The 15,069-nt window shown below is 40.4% G+C and overlaps 1 protein-coding gene across 9 annotated transcripts in view; it reads right to left on the bottom strand.

Annotated features, from left to right (window-relative positions):
* The window catches only part of svila (supervillin a), a 354,707-nt gene that overhangs the window by 98,226 nt on the left and 241,412 nt on the right, over nt 1–15,069 (bottom strand). For all 9 annotated transcript variants that reach the window (XM_060825046.1, XM_060825048.1, XM_060825050.1 and 6 more), the window contains 2 exons: nt 8,268–8,499; nt 4,295–4,427 (listed from right to left, as the gene is read on the bottom strand). In XM_060825046.1, coding sequence (XP_060681029.1) covers nt 4,295–4,427; nt 8,268–8,499 — 365 coding nt within the window. The remainder of the gene's footprint in view (nt 1–4,294; nt 4,428–8,267; nt 8,500–15,069) is intronic.

The raw sequence follows: 15,069 nt of genomic DNA, 5'->3' as shown, positions 1-15,069 counted from the left end.
CCCTTTCAGATGCATTGTTCAATAGTGAGCAGTCTTATTGTGACAATCCAGAACTGAAGGCAAACGATCTAGGGACATAGATTGGAATCCAACCATGGCAGATGGTTAAACTGGAATTCAATAAACAAAATTGGAAAAAAAAACTAGTCTAATGACAACCATGTAGTCACTGTCAAATGCTGTAGAAACCCACCTGATTCAGTAATTTAGCCACAATCCATGAATGAATAATAAAAGAGATGTAGTAAACAATTCATCTGGCAGATGGCATGTTGGCCTTTATTATTGTAAAAAATGAGGTCTGCAGATGCTGGAGATCACAGCTGCAAATGTGTTGCTGGTCAAAGCACAGCAGGTTAGGCATCTATTCCTGAGATGCTGCCTAACCTGCTGTGCTTTGACCAGCAACACATTTGCAGCAGCGGCCTTTATTATTGGAAGATTTGAGGATAAGAGCAAATGAGTCTTGTTTCAATTGTATAGCCCACTAGTCTTGTACACATCTGGTCCCATTGCCCAAGTAAAGATTACTTGCCACAGAGGGAATGCAACGAAGATTCACCAGTCTGACTCCTGGGATGGTGGGACTGTCCTATGAGGAACAATTGATGAGATAGAGCTTGTATGCTGTGGAGTTTAGAAGAATGAGAGGTGATCTCTGAGAAACTTACAACATTTTTAATGGGATAAAGAGAGTTTATGCAGAACAGAGGTTTCACCTGGCTGTGGGGTTCAGAGCCAGGGGCACAGTTTCAGATTTGAGACAGAGATAAAGAGGAGCTTCTGCAACCAGAAAGTGAGGAATCTTTGGCTGTGGAAGTTCAGTCATTAAGTAGTTCAAGATACAGAGCGATAGATTTCTATCTACCAATGACATTGAGGGATATCATTGCATATTGCATTGAGATGGTTGATCAGCTGTGACCTAATATGGTGGACCAGACTCAAGATGCCCAATGGCCCATTCCTGCTCCTACATAGTGTTTTCATCCAACTGAGTGGCATACTTGTCCATTTCAAAGGGGAACAATGAGTCAGTCACATTGTTGTGTATCTGGAGTTAGATTTAGGCCAGACCAGGAAAGGGTAGCAGATTTCATCCCTGGAAATACATTAGCATATCAATTGGGGTTTATACACTAAACAAGCATTTTGATGCTCAACATTAACGAGACAAGCATTTTATTTCAGATTCACTAGTTACCTTCTTGTGTACAGTTCTGGTCACCCTGCTATAGGAAGGATATTATTAACTTGGAGAGAGTGTAGTAAAGATTTATCAAGATGTTACTGGGGCTGGAGAATTTGAGTTATAGGGAGAGGCTGGAACTTCTTTCACAGGATTGGGAGGTTGAGGGATGACTTTGTAGAGGTTTATAAAACCATGAGGGGCAAAGATGAGGTTGAGAGCAAAAGTCTAAACCCTAGGGTAGGGGAGTTCAAAGCTAGGGGGCATATTTTTAAGGCAAGAAGAGAAAGATTTGAAAGGGACTGAGCAGGAACTTCTTTACACAGAATACAGTCCGTACATGGAATGAACTGCCAGAGGAAGTGGTAGAAACAGTTACAGTTACAGCACTTAAAAGACATTTAAACATAAACATGGATAGGAAAGGTTTATAAGGATATGGACCAGGCGCAGGTAAATGGGACTAGTTTAGTTTGGGAAACTTGGTTGGCATGGATGAATTAGACTGAGGGTTTGTTTCTGTGTTGTATGACTATGATATTTTCTCAGTAACTGAGGTGGAATTTGATCTCCTGTCTCTGGAGCATTCATCCAGATTTCTAGATTATCAGTCCAGCATCATTACTGTTGTGTTACTGCCTCTAGATGAGAAGTGAGTCCATCTCTCAGGTGGATATAATGGTCCTTGGGCATTATTTTGAATAAGAGGATGGGAGTTGTTCCTGCATATCATACAAAGATACAAATTAGAAGCAGGAATAGGCCACTTGACCCTTTCAGCCCGTCTTGCCATTCAATAAGCCTTTCGGATTTCTCCACATTCATCACGAGGTGCATGGATTGGGTAAATAGACAAGGCCTTTTCTTTGGGGTGGGGGAGTACAGAACTAGAGGGCATAGATTTAGGGTAAGAGGGGAAAGATATAAAAGAGACCTAAGGGGCAAGTTTTTCACTCAGAGGGTGATGCATGTGTAGAATGAGCTGTCAGTGGAAGTGGTGGAGGCTAGTACATTTAAAAGGCATCTGGACGGGTACATGATGTGCAGGGTGTTCTAACTAGGTGGATAAAGAACTGGTTGATCAACAGATGACAGAGAAGGGAGTTGAAGGGATTTCTTGAAATGGAGAAGGGTGACCAGTGGTGTTCCACAGGAGTCGGTATTGGGGCCACTGTTGTTTGAAATATACATAAATGATCTGGAAGAGGGCACTGTTGGTATGATCAGCAAGTTTGCAGATGACACAAAGATTGGTGGAATGGCAGAAAGCATAAGGGACTGTCAGAGAATACAGGAGGATATAGATAGACTGGAGAGTTGGGCGGAAAAGTGGCCATTGGCTTTCAATCCAGACAAACGTGAGATGATGCATTTAGACAAGACGAATTCTAGAGCGAATTATACAATGAATGGAAGATCCTTGGGAAAAGTTGATGGGCAGAGAGATCTGGGAGTGCAGGTCCATTGTACCCTGAAGGTTGCTGCACAGGCGGATAGAGTGGTCAAGAAGTCTTATAGTATGCTTGTCTTCATTGGACAGGGTATTGAGTTTAAGAGCTGGCAAGTCATGTTAACATTGTACAAGACATTGGTTTGGCCGCATTTAGAATATGGTGTACAGTTCTGGTCGATACATTACCGAAAGGATGTGGACGCTTTGAAGAGGGTGCAAAGGTGGTTTACGAGGATGTTGCCTGGCATGGAAGGTGCTAACTATGAAGAAAAGTTGAGAAGATTAGGTTTATTTTCACTAGAAAAGAGGAGGAGATTGAGAGGAGACCTGACTGAGGTTTACAAAATCATGAAGGGTGGATAGAGACAAGCTTTTTCCCAGGGTGAAGGATTCAATAACGAGAGATCATGCTTTCAAGGTGAGAGGTGGAAAGTTTAAGGGGGATACATGCGGCAAGTACTTCACACAGAGGGTGGTGGGCATTTGGAACATATTGCCAGCAGAAGTGGTAGAGGCAGGCCTGGTAGATTCTTTTAAGATGCATCTGGACAGAAGCATGAATAGGTGGGGAGCAGAGGGATACAGATGCTTAGGAACTGACCGACAGGTTTAGTCAGTACATTTGTATTGGCTCAGGCTTGGAAGGCCGATGGGCCTGTTCCTGGGCTGTAAATTTTCTTTGTTCTTTGAACGGGAAGGGTTTGGAGGGATATGGGTCAGGTGCTGGCAGATGGGACTAGATTGGGTTGGGATACCTGGTCAGCATGGACAAGTTGGACCAAAGGGTCTGTTTCCATGCTGTACATCTCTATGACATGTACCCCTACTGGACTTTTCACTCCACAGATAATCAAGAATCTATCTGTCTCAGCCTTAGAAAAATTCAAAGCCTCTACTTCCACACCCTTTTGGAAAACTCCAAAGCCACCGAACACTCTTGGAGAAATAATTTATCCACATTTTGGTCTTAAAATAGTAAGACTTTATCTTTAAATATTGGCCGTTAGTTCTATAATCTCCCACAAGACGAAACATCTTTTTCAGATCCACCCTGTTAAGATCCCTCAGGGATCTTACAATGTTTCAATCAAGTTGCCTCTTTACTCTTTTAAAATCCAGTGCATACAAACCTACCCTGTTCAACCTTTCTTCAGAAGGCAACCTACCATTTCAGCGGTTATTCCAATAAACATTAATTGAACTGCTTCCAATGTATCATCATCCTTCCTTCAATAAGGAGATCAATACTGCACACAGTTTTTTAAATGTGATCTTAATAATGCCAAGCAGAATCATAACCACTTTATTTTCGTATTCATCGCCCGCTAAATAAACAATAACAATTTCATAGTTTTCCTCATTTCCTGCTATACCTCCGCACTAACCCTCTGTGACTCATACACTGATCTTCTGCGATTCATCAGAAATGCCTAAATCAGTTTCAGGTGCTTCATAATTTTAGGTTCTCGCTTCTTTTTATTGTGTCACTAACCATTCAGCTCTCTCCAGCTTCGAAAACCACATAATGTGTTTTTGTATGACATTCCACCCTTAAATTCCAAAGTCACAAACCATAAAAGAAGGAATGTGCTTTTGCTATTTACTCTGTTAGAAACAATTTATGCAACATTTTATTTTGTAAGCAGCATTACCTTTTTAATATAAGAATGTTCTGTTTCTTGAAACTGAGTACAGCGACTGGTTCTGGTCACTTTGCCATTATCCTGCTTCCTGTTAATTCTGTTCCTCCAGTCTTCTTCTCCACTTCTCTTAAGCAAAGCCATCCTGGGGGAAAAAAGGTCCTGGCGTAAGTCACAGGATCAGGTTTAAGCAGCACAATCACCAATAGAGGAGGTAGATTACATTGTTGAGAAATTGAAATATTCAATATTATGAATGTAGAAGGTCCAATAGTTCAGAAGATTCATGACTTTTAAGTTACAACATTTCTAGGAGAGAACAGGCTTAGTTCTGCCTATTCATATATGTTCACGGTTATCAAGGCCTGCCCAAGTGAACTAATGCAAGTCTATGCTGTGCCATTACACAAATGTATTTCCAGTCTCTAGTCTATGAATTGGAACCTTTATATTTGAATATAACATCTAGAATTTTTGAATAAAATTTTATGAAGCCACATTTCTTAATTTCAGTAATCTTACTTGCTCAATACATTTTGTACAGAATTGATAGAAGATCAAAGCAAAGCAATGGTTTGGAGGGTCGTTGTTTCTTTATTATACAAAATAAATTTAGGATTTTTGCAGCCTCAATAGCTGACATGAGTAACCACTTTATGTGCTAATTTAAAAAAAAATCTATTTTCAGATCTCTTAAAAATAAATCCCCATGCCAACTAATATTGTGTGCCAGATACTTGGACACTAAATATTTTGGTAAGAAACATTCTGAATTTTAAATTGGATCACTGGTCATGCCTTAATTACCAAAGCAACATGAAGGCCCCGCAAAGAAAATAACAAGACGGCAAGGCCAATTCTTTTTGGGGGGCAAGAGAGAAAGAACTTGATCTATTAAATATTCACAGCTGCAAAAACAGCAAAGGTTCTATTTACTTGAAATATGAGGCAAATCAAACTTATGCAATTGCATTTTTCCAATAAACAGAAGCCAAGTTTTCTTAAGCTTGCACCATGACACGAGCAAATAAAAAAAAAATTGAGATAATTTAGATAATAATGGGTGAAATATTGTTGGAGTGCACATCTTACTGCACATCCAATTCTTGACACCACACTTTGAGAGCAGATGACAGCTTCAGAGAGGTTGCACAAAAAGTTCTTCAGAGTAGTTTCAGGGATTAAATACTTTTGCCACATGGATAGATGGAGCAATTTCTATAAAGGAAAGAGGTTGAGACAAGATTTAATAAAAGGTGTTCAAAGTAATGAGAGTCCAGCAGAATAGATAAGAGACAAGTTATTCCCGTTGGCTTAAGGGTTGGAATCTGGAGGACATATGTTTTGCATAGTTGCCAAGAATTAATATGACACAGTAATATGACTAATGTAGCGAATCATTAGGCTATGAGATGCATACCCTGAAAGTACAAGATAGATGGACACAACTGTGAGCTTTTGAAGGGGAATTGGTAATCATCTGAAGAACAAATAATTGCAGGATTGCAAGGGAAATGGTGGGGTAATGGGACCAGCTGAGTTGCACTTGCGAAGAATATCTATAGACATGATGGACTGAATGGCCTCCTTCTGTGAGCTAACCATAAGAATTCTATGAATTATTAGACTTTTTCTGACAGTGTTCCAATCACACGATTTTTGCCTCAACTTCCAGGACATGTGATCAAAGAAAGGGATGGCAAAGGTCTTCTGAGAATAACAGAACCCACAGCCTGCATCCGAGTGGAAGGGAACTATTGTGGATGTACTAGAGCGTGGGGGAAAACAAAAGACAAAATAAAGAGACAGAAAGGAAGAGTATGAAAAATAGTTAAAAATTTAGTGTTTTAGACATCTCCCAGAACAATTGACCACCTGCAGGAATGAATCTCAACAATATTCCTTCTCAGGGCATGTCGGACTGATTAGCATAGTATACCAGCATCTTGCTAAAGGGTAATTATATTGTTAATTATAATCCTCTGCACCCACTGGCTCAGTTACTCGATGAATAAATTAACGTAGTCACTAAGGGAGTCAAAGTTAAAAGTAATTATTCAACCCATTTTTTTTTAAAAACTGCTTTGCCTCGAATGTACATCCCAAATTCACAATTCAGTTAGGAGGAAGATTTTTTTCCAAACCTGTAATTTTGATACTTAAGTCTTCCAAATTGCTCAATATCCAAACCTTAATAATCTGTTAAGAGTGACTCATTGCTCAAGAGAAAAAAAACTGTACCTTAAATACAATTCAACATTGGCAGAGTTACTTCATTTTAAAGCCACAAAATTAAGTGAAGTTTTTCCAACCATCCTACATGTTTCTAAGGTGAGTTAAAGGGATGGCCAGTAACTACTACACTCAGCATATAAATATTACAGTTTGATTCAATGGAACTAAATGCTTAAATATTAATGCTTTACAATTATCAATTTAAAATAAGTCAATATACGTTCCTGATCAAAATGAAGTAAAGAATCTGAGAAGTGTAGAAACTATTTGTGAAGTATCAGAGTGTTGAACAATGCTTATGGACAGAGAAATTTTAGACCTTGTTATGGACACGAGAAATCAATTACCAAATATAGTGAACAGAATCTGCAAGCAATCATTTATGCTGTACTACTGGAAGATTGCCAAGATTTCGCAAATGACTTGCATCAGAAATTGGTGCTTGCTTGCATTAACTCAAAAGTAATCCCTAGCAGGTCACTCTAAAGTAAACATTTACAAAAATAATTCAAGCTTTTAAAGTATTGTACCTTTTGCAGCTTTCAAAACAAAACATCAGCATCTACATCTGCAAAACAGCTGTATGCCAATTTGCTAACCTGGATATTAACCACACTGAAAGTAAAAATAATCTTAAAAAATACTGGAAATCTGAGATAAAACAGAAAATAGTGGAAGTACATAGTGGGTCAGTCAGTATCCATAACGATTTCAAATATATACTCTTCATCAATACAAAGCTGAAAGATAAACTAATCTTCAAAAGCTGAAAGAAAATGACAGGGATGAAAACAAACAGATATGGCACTCACCAGAAGGAACCTGCTGGCTTAATAACTGACTCTTACTTATTTGTGCATGCAAAACATCAGTGATATAGAAGCATATATAACATAGGGAAAAAGAATCAGGTAGAGACACGCAAAAACAAAAAAAAAGTGAGAAAATGGAGGAAGATGAAGACGACCTAAAATTTAAATAGAAAATGTCAGCAAAATACAGTGGGTTTGCCAGCACTAAGAAAATACAGACTTACATCAGTGGCTCAAAGTCTATGTCAGCAATATGTTCTGACAAAGGGTCTTCACCTCTAAAGTAAAGAACATGTTCAGTGGTTGAAAACTTAAAACCAATGATCTGGCTGTATTATATGCAGCACACAGATGCCTGTAACACTCCTACTGTCAAAACTGTTGCAATGATTTTTAATGACAAAATACACACCTTTCTAATACTTTCTAATATTTTAATCTCTAAGCATTTCTATTACAGAGAGCATTTGAGTATAGATGCTGAATTTTGCAAAACATTTATTACTCTGATAAAGCAAAAGGCATTCTTGTTAGTACCACCTAGAGAAAAATAGTTTGCTACAATTCTTCAGTGTTAAAATTTCAGTAGCTGGTCACAAGTGAAACTGAACTATACATTTGATTTGTTCACTAAACTAAGAAACTTCAAGTTAACGCATAATTTGTCTCCTGCAAAATATTTGAACACGATTACTTTATAAAACCGCAAAGCGATGTATACATTACCTCACAGGTAGCAATGCCATCAAGAAACTAGAACAAAGGACAAGAATAAGTCTGCATGCATTAAGGTACTACATCTAAACCATTTATCAGTATATATAAATATTTCACATTTATATTTCCATTTGGAGATCAGCAGCATTTTAAAACTCAGCTCGCGGCTGGATAACAAATCTAGACTATTATAGAATATTGCACAATTAGTTCATCATTACCTTTCTTTAATAGACATTGCTTTTCCAGTAGAGAACTCTGGGATCCCTTCACTTATTTCAGTTCTGCCAGTTTTGGTACTTAGTTCCAACTGATGATCATAAGGCACCTTGCTTTCTATTTGTGTGGCTGGCTGCTGATGTGTAAGTCTGGAGGATGTTACAGCAGAAACCTGTGATGCAGTGAATGTTGCTGCCGATTCTGCTTTCATTTCAGGAGCATGCTCCACACACTCTATTCAACAAGAACAATGTCACATTAGTATGAACATAAATAATATACAAACATCTTTCATACATTCGCCAGATTAAGAGATTTACAGATTTTCAATTTGCTTTTAACCTTCATCTGTTTTTAGAGTATGTCCATCAGACATACAATCACAAACAAACATTCTGACATATTTATAGAAAACAGTAAAAAGAGACTTCATTTTTATTAAGTTTCTCATTGCCTCTCACTTCAAGCGCAATACCTCAATAGTCACTACAAAATATTGTGTGAAGCATAAATTTATATAGTATTGGGTTTTACAGAAAATATGTTTTCTATCAATTTCAACACAACCAAGCTTTGTGTAAACAATATTTGTGTTAAGAATGTGCTTGTGGAGTTTGTCAGTTTAATAGGAGCAATAATGTATTTTGGTCGCAGCCTCTGCAACCATCATCTCAGTCGTAACTATGTGATTCATTGAGCTAACATTTGCGCTTGGTTTAATTGTCTGTTTGTAGTAAATTCACTGCTCACAGCACATTGACAGCTTTTATGCTAATACTGTATATGAATACCACAAGCAGCAAAGACATGCATAAAGAATTTTTTGAGAATCCTTTGTTTTGGCAGCAAGTTTTGTGTGTTTGAGAGGAGGGAATGAAACATTAGCACCCAGTGATCATTTCAAGCACTCATGCATAAGCAAAATGGAGTCAACTGCAGAGTAAACCACCTTTTGCATTTGCATCAGCAAATAAAAATTAGGTGCAGGATTAAGTCTTTTGGTACATTATGTTTACTGGTCATTCAAGATGATCATCTCTGAGCTTCTACGCCAATATCCACTCAATCCCCAGATCTCTTGATGCCAAGAATCTACAAAGCTTAATCTTGAATATATTGAATGATGAATATTTACAGCCTTGTACGAAAGAAGATTCAAAAGATTGACAACCCTGCTGAGAGGAACATCCATCTCGTCTTGATCCTAAATGGCTTACTTCAACCTCTACCAGTTTTAGACTCTCAGCCAGAAGACAAGCACCTCAGCATCTATTTTCCGAACTACTCTTTGAATTTTAAAGGATTCTCCTTCTAAACTCTTGGGTCTATAGGTCCATTCTACTCAATCTCTCAAATCTACAAGATATCTTAGCCACTCTCAACATAGCATCACTCATGCATCAATGCAATTCTTTTTCCCAGTTTCCACACAAACCATTTCATGTACATGTTTACAATTCCATTCATATGCATTTTGTATGAACTTGCAGTTGACACTATGATTGTAAAATGTTGGTGAGAAGTCAGCTGTAGTCATATTGGGTTTACTTTTTCCCACAGCTACCTGAAGGAACAACGCTCCGAAAGCTGGTCCTCCCAAATAAATCTGTTGGATTACAACCTAGAGTTGTGCGACTTTAGAACTTTGTCCACCCCAGTCCAACAGCAGCTCCTCCACATTATTTTCTCATGATGGCAGGAATCCTGCTATCAAGGTCAAAAAGCGGGAGATGACCCCAATTCAGTTGCCTACCGGTTGATATTACTGAGACTGCAGACATGGGGGAGGGGGCAGTGGGCTTCTCAACCTCTGGGCAGGCGTGAAGTGTGTTGATTGAGTTTGGGGAGATGCTGGGGTTAGGCAGCAACCCAGGGAGAGAGTTTGTGGTTTGTGTTACCCAAACAGTTCTATTGTGCGGCAGCCACTGATGCCATTAACTGCAGAGCGCCCACAAAAGGAGAACCCCTACATAGCCTGAGGTTTCACTTAATTGTCTTGTTCATCCCAGGTAAAAGGCAGGCAGAGGCTACAAGTGGCCCAGAAGTAAGCACTCAAATAGGTTTATTGGGATCCTGTGTGGATAGTCAGTCTGACAGCTATTCTACTGCTGACAAAATGACATGGTCCTGATGCCTTCCCACATCTCAGCCAATTGACTAAGGACTGGTAAAATTCTGGTCATTGAGTCAGCACTGATAGAAATGCAGGTCAGTGGGTTCAGGAAACCTGCTGAGGCTTCTCGACTTGTCTGGTTTGAGGATCACTGTGACCTCTTCTAGTGCCTGTCCACTGCTGTCCAACTGGATGCGATTGCTATTGCTTCGTTCAATTCTTACCTATCTAGCTCTAGCCAGATAATCACCAATAATAACTTTTGTCCCCATTCCATCTGCTTTAGTTTGTCTCAAAGATGTTTCCTTCTATTTCTCATCTAAATTCCATCCTTCAGCGACATCACTGTAAACTGTTGCCTTCATTTTCATATACAAGTTAATGTCAGCCAGTTCTATCTTCCCACCATGTCTCACAACATCTTCTTGTCTTGGAACTGCCAAGCAGTTGTTCATCATTCAGTTCTGAGTGAGCAGAAATTTTTGTCTACCAAATACAGGAAGATAAAAGGCTATTTTTTGGGGGGGTCTTTACCACAAACTATTCCCTTATTGCGGAGTCCATCCCTCTTTCAGACAACTCTTCGAGAAGGAACCAGACTGTTCACAAACCTGGCATCATAATGATACACTTTCAAACACATATCTGCAACATCACCATAACTTCCTATTGCCCTCTTGTAACATCACATGACACTTCTCTGCTTCAGTTCATCTGTTGATGAAATCCTTATCTACAGATTTGTTATCTTGATGTTGAACTATCCCAGTGCACTCTAAGCCCACCTCCCACATTCCATGCTTTAGAAATTTGAGGCCACCCAAAATTCTGTTACCAGTGTCCTAACTTGCAGCAAGTCCTGTTCACCCACCACCACTCACTTTGCCGAACTACCTTTAGGTCTTAAAATCTTACGTGGCTCAATATTGAATCGAGTTTGCTGACATTCCAGTAAGCTTTGACAATGTTAAAAATGCTATATACATGTGCAGCAATGCTTGTTGCTGTTGAAGGAGGTGGTGCTCTAGAAAGTTGCCCCATTTTGTGGTTATCCAATCACGGCAATTGGCAATGAATGTTTTTTAATGTATTCATAGGATATGGACATCACAGGCATTTGCTGCTTATCACTAATTGTCCTTGAGAAGGCGGTGGTGAGCTATTTGGTTCAAAAGAACTGAATGACTTATTGGGCTATTTGAGGGGGAAGTTAAGAGTCAATTGCATTGTTGTGGATCGGGGTCACATTTGGCCAGAGGGCATAGGGATGATAGATTTCTCTCCGTGATCATTTATTGAGGTTTCTGGATGACTAGTCCAGATACAAAACTGCTATGATACCATACTCAAACTGGTCAGTAAGTAGCTGGAAGTGGTATTTGCTGCTCAGTGAGCCTCCAAGAATGGATGTCAAGTAACGATGTATTCAAGAAGCCAGGTGAAGGCCATGCATCATGTGCTGATTATAACACTTTCAAATGCATTCGTTTCTTGTAAGTTGTGATGATCACATTTTTAGTAAGATGCAGACCATCCTCTAAGGCTAAAGCCTATATCCAACACTAAGCTTCCAATAATCTCACTTTCTTGTAAGGATGAACGAACAGTAAACTGCAAAGGTGGCAATAAGGGCTCATCAGGTTGTTAGTCAAATATGAAGTTTGCTGGGATACTCACCACAGAGTTGTTCAATTGCTGCATCTTAAGTTCAGGAGTCATAGAATCCTACTGTAACCCTTTCAGCCACTGAGTCTGCACCGATTAAAAAAAACACACCTAATCTACCCTATAGCCTTGTATGTTATGACACTTCAAATGTTATGAGGTTCCCTCCCCCAACTCCCAGGCAGTGCGCATTTCAGATTCCCATCACACCCTTAGGTTTTGCTCAAATCCCCTCTCAACCCCCTACATTTCACCTTTGCCATTGACCCTTCAAAAGAGGGAACAGCTGATTTCTATCCACTCTAGCCCAGTCATTCACACACCCTCAGCCTTCCCTGCTTAAAGAAATCAATCTGAGCTTATCCAGCCTCTCTTAATAGCTAAACTACTCCACTCTAGAAAATCTCCTATGCACCCTCTCCAGTGCATCCTTCCTAGACCGGCACACTGTACTCCAGCTGTGGTTTAACCAAGTCATCTACAGCACCAACATAATCTCTCATTTCCAAATAATTAATTAGGAGAAACTGAAGAATGCAGATGCTGGAGATCAGGGTTGAGAGTGGGGTGCTGGAAAATCACAGCAGGCCAGGCAGCATCTGAGGAGCAGGAGAATCGATGTTTCGGGCAATAGCCTTTCATCAGGGATGAGGCTGTGAGCCGAGGGGCTAGAAAGATAAATGAGTGGTGGGTGGGGCTGGGGGGGAAGGGAGCTGAGAGCGCAATAGGTAAATGGAGGTGGGGGTAATGGTGCTAGGTCAAAGAGGAGGCTGGGGTGGATAGGTGGGGAGGAAGATGGACAGGTAGGACGGATCATGAGGGCGTTGTCGAGTTAGAACTGGGATAAGTGGGGGTGGGTGGGGGGAAATGAGGAAACTGATGAAATCCACATTGATGTTGTATAGTTGGAGGACCCCAAGGTGCTCTTCCTCCAGGTGTCAGATGGTTAGGGTATGGCAATAGAGGAGGCCCAGGACCTGCATGTCCTTGGCCGAGTGGGAGGGAGAGCATGGACCTGACAAGAGAGTGGTAAAGGGAATGGTTCTTTATGAAAAGTGGATAGGGGAGGGAAGGGAAATATATCTCTGGCGGTGGGGTTCATTTGTAGGTGGCAGAAATGGCGGAGGATGATGCAATGTATGCGGAGTATGGTGGGATGGAAGGTGAGGACTGGGGGGTTGGGGTGGGGTTTGAGGATGGAGGTGTGGGAAGTGGATGAGATGGGCTAAAGGGCATCATTGAGGGGCATCAGTTTCCTCATTTTTCCTCCCCCCCACCTTATCCAGTTCCAACCTTCCAACTCAGCATCGCCCTTGTGATATGTCCTAACTGTCCATCTTCCTTCCCACCCTCCTCTCCGACCTATCACCATTACCCCCTACCTCCATCTACCTATTGCACTCTCAGCTCCCTTCCCCTCAGCCCCACCTCCCCCCCCCTCATTTATCCCTCCATGCCCTCCGCTCACAAGCCTCATTCCTGATGAAAGGCTATTGCCCAAAACATCGATTCTCCTGCTCCTCGGATGCTGCCTGACCTGCTGAGATTTTTCAGCACCCCACTCTCTACTCCTAATAATTTATGCCATGACTGACAAAGTCAGGGTCCCTTATGCTGCCTTAACTCCCCTCTTAACCTATCCTGAGCTTTCAGGGATCTGTTGACAAGTACCCAAGATCTTTCTATTCCTCTGAGTTTCCCAGTGTCCTGCCATTCATCGAGTACTCCCTTGTTTTGTTACTTCTTCCAAAGTGCTTCCACATTTATCAGGGTTAATTCCATCTGTCGGTGATCTACCACCTGACCAATCCATCTCTATCTTCTGTAATTTAACACCTTCTTCCTCACTGTCAATCACTAAGTCAATCTTTATTACATCTCTAAACTTACTTACCAACCGTAAACCTTACATATTTTCTTATCTATTGTTTATATACATCACAAACAATAAAGGACCTACCTCTGGACACTGGCCTCCTCTCAAATAAACATGCAGTTTTCTACCACCATCTTCTGTCTCATACTACTAAGTCCATTTTGGTTCCAACTTGTCGAGTTACCCTGGAATCCACGTGCTTTTACCTCATCATAGAGTCATAGAGTCTCTCATATAGAGTAATTGAATCTCCACAACATAGGAGCAGGCCATCTGACCCATTGAGTCTACAGTGGCCCTCTGAGGAGCATCCCACCCAATCCAACCCCACCTACCCTATCCCTGTAACCCTGCATTTCCCACGGCTAATCCACCTAACCTGCACATTCCAGGACACTATAAGCAATTTAGTATGGCCAATCCACATAACCTGCACATCATATGATACTTTGTCAGAGGCGTTGACGAAATCCATATAAATGACATCAATTGCACCACCCTTGTCTGCACACCTGATCACTTTCTTGAAAAATTCAATTGGATTTGTTAGGAATAACCTCCCTCTGACAAAGCCATATTGACTATTCCTGATCTTTACTTTCTTAGGTTCACCCACTGATTTGTTCCCTTTGTACCTGTTAAACGTCTCTCTTTTCCTTCTTATCCAAAGCTGAATATTCATAAACATCCATGGTTGTCTGGGCTTGCTATACCCATATTTCTCCCAAAAAGGAACATGTTGGGCCTGTACTCTCACCAGTTCCATTTTGAACCAACGTCCCTCCCCGTCACACCATTTTGCTGTGAATTTATCCAACAATAATTGTTTCCAGTCTACTTTGGCCAGTTCTTGCCTTATTTCAATAAAATCTGCTTTCCCCTAATCCAAAACAATTTCACTGTCAGCTGGACCAGCTTTGTTTCCCCAGAATCAAGTGCAGCACTGCACCATCCCTTATTCATCTCTGTGAGTTGATATAAAGGGCTCACCTCAATAATTTTTAACTCTGTCCCCTCTAAACCCATTTCACTATGATTATCCCAATTAATGTTAGTGAATTTGGTTTCCTAATGTGGTTACCCTATTATTGATTTTGCACATCTCAGTGAATTGTCTATGTATCTGCTCCTCTACTACATGCTGATTGGG

Source organism: Hemiscyllium ocellatum, chromosome 5, assembly GCF_020745735.1.
Source record: "Hemiscyllium ocellatum isolate sHemOce1 chromosome 5, sHemOce1.pat.X.cur, whole genome shotgun sequence".
Taxonomy (NCBI): Eukaryota; Metazoa; Chordata; class Chondrichthyes; order Orectolobiformes; family Hemiscylliidae; genus Hemiscyllium; species Hemiscyllium ocellatum.
This window is presented reverse-complemented; position numbering and strand designations above follow the sequence as displayed.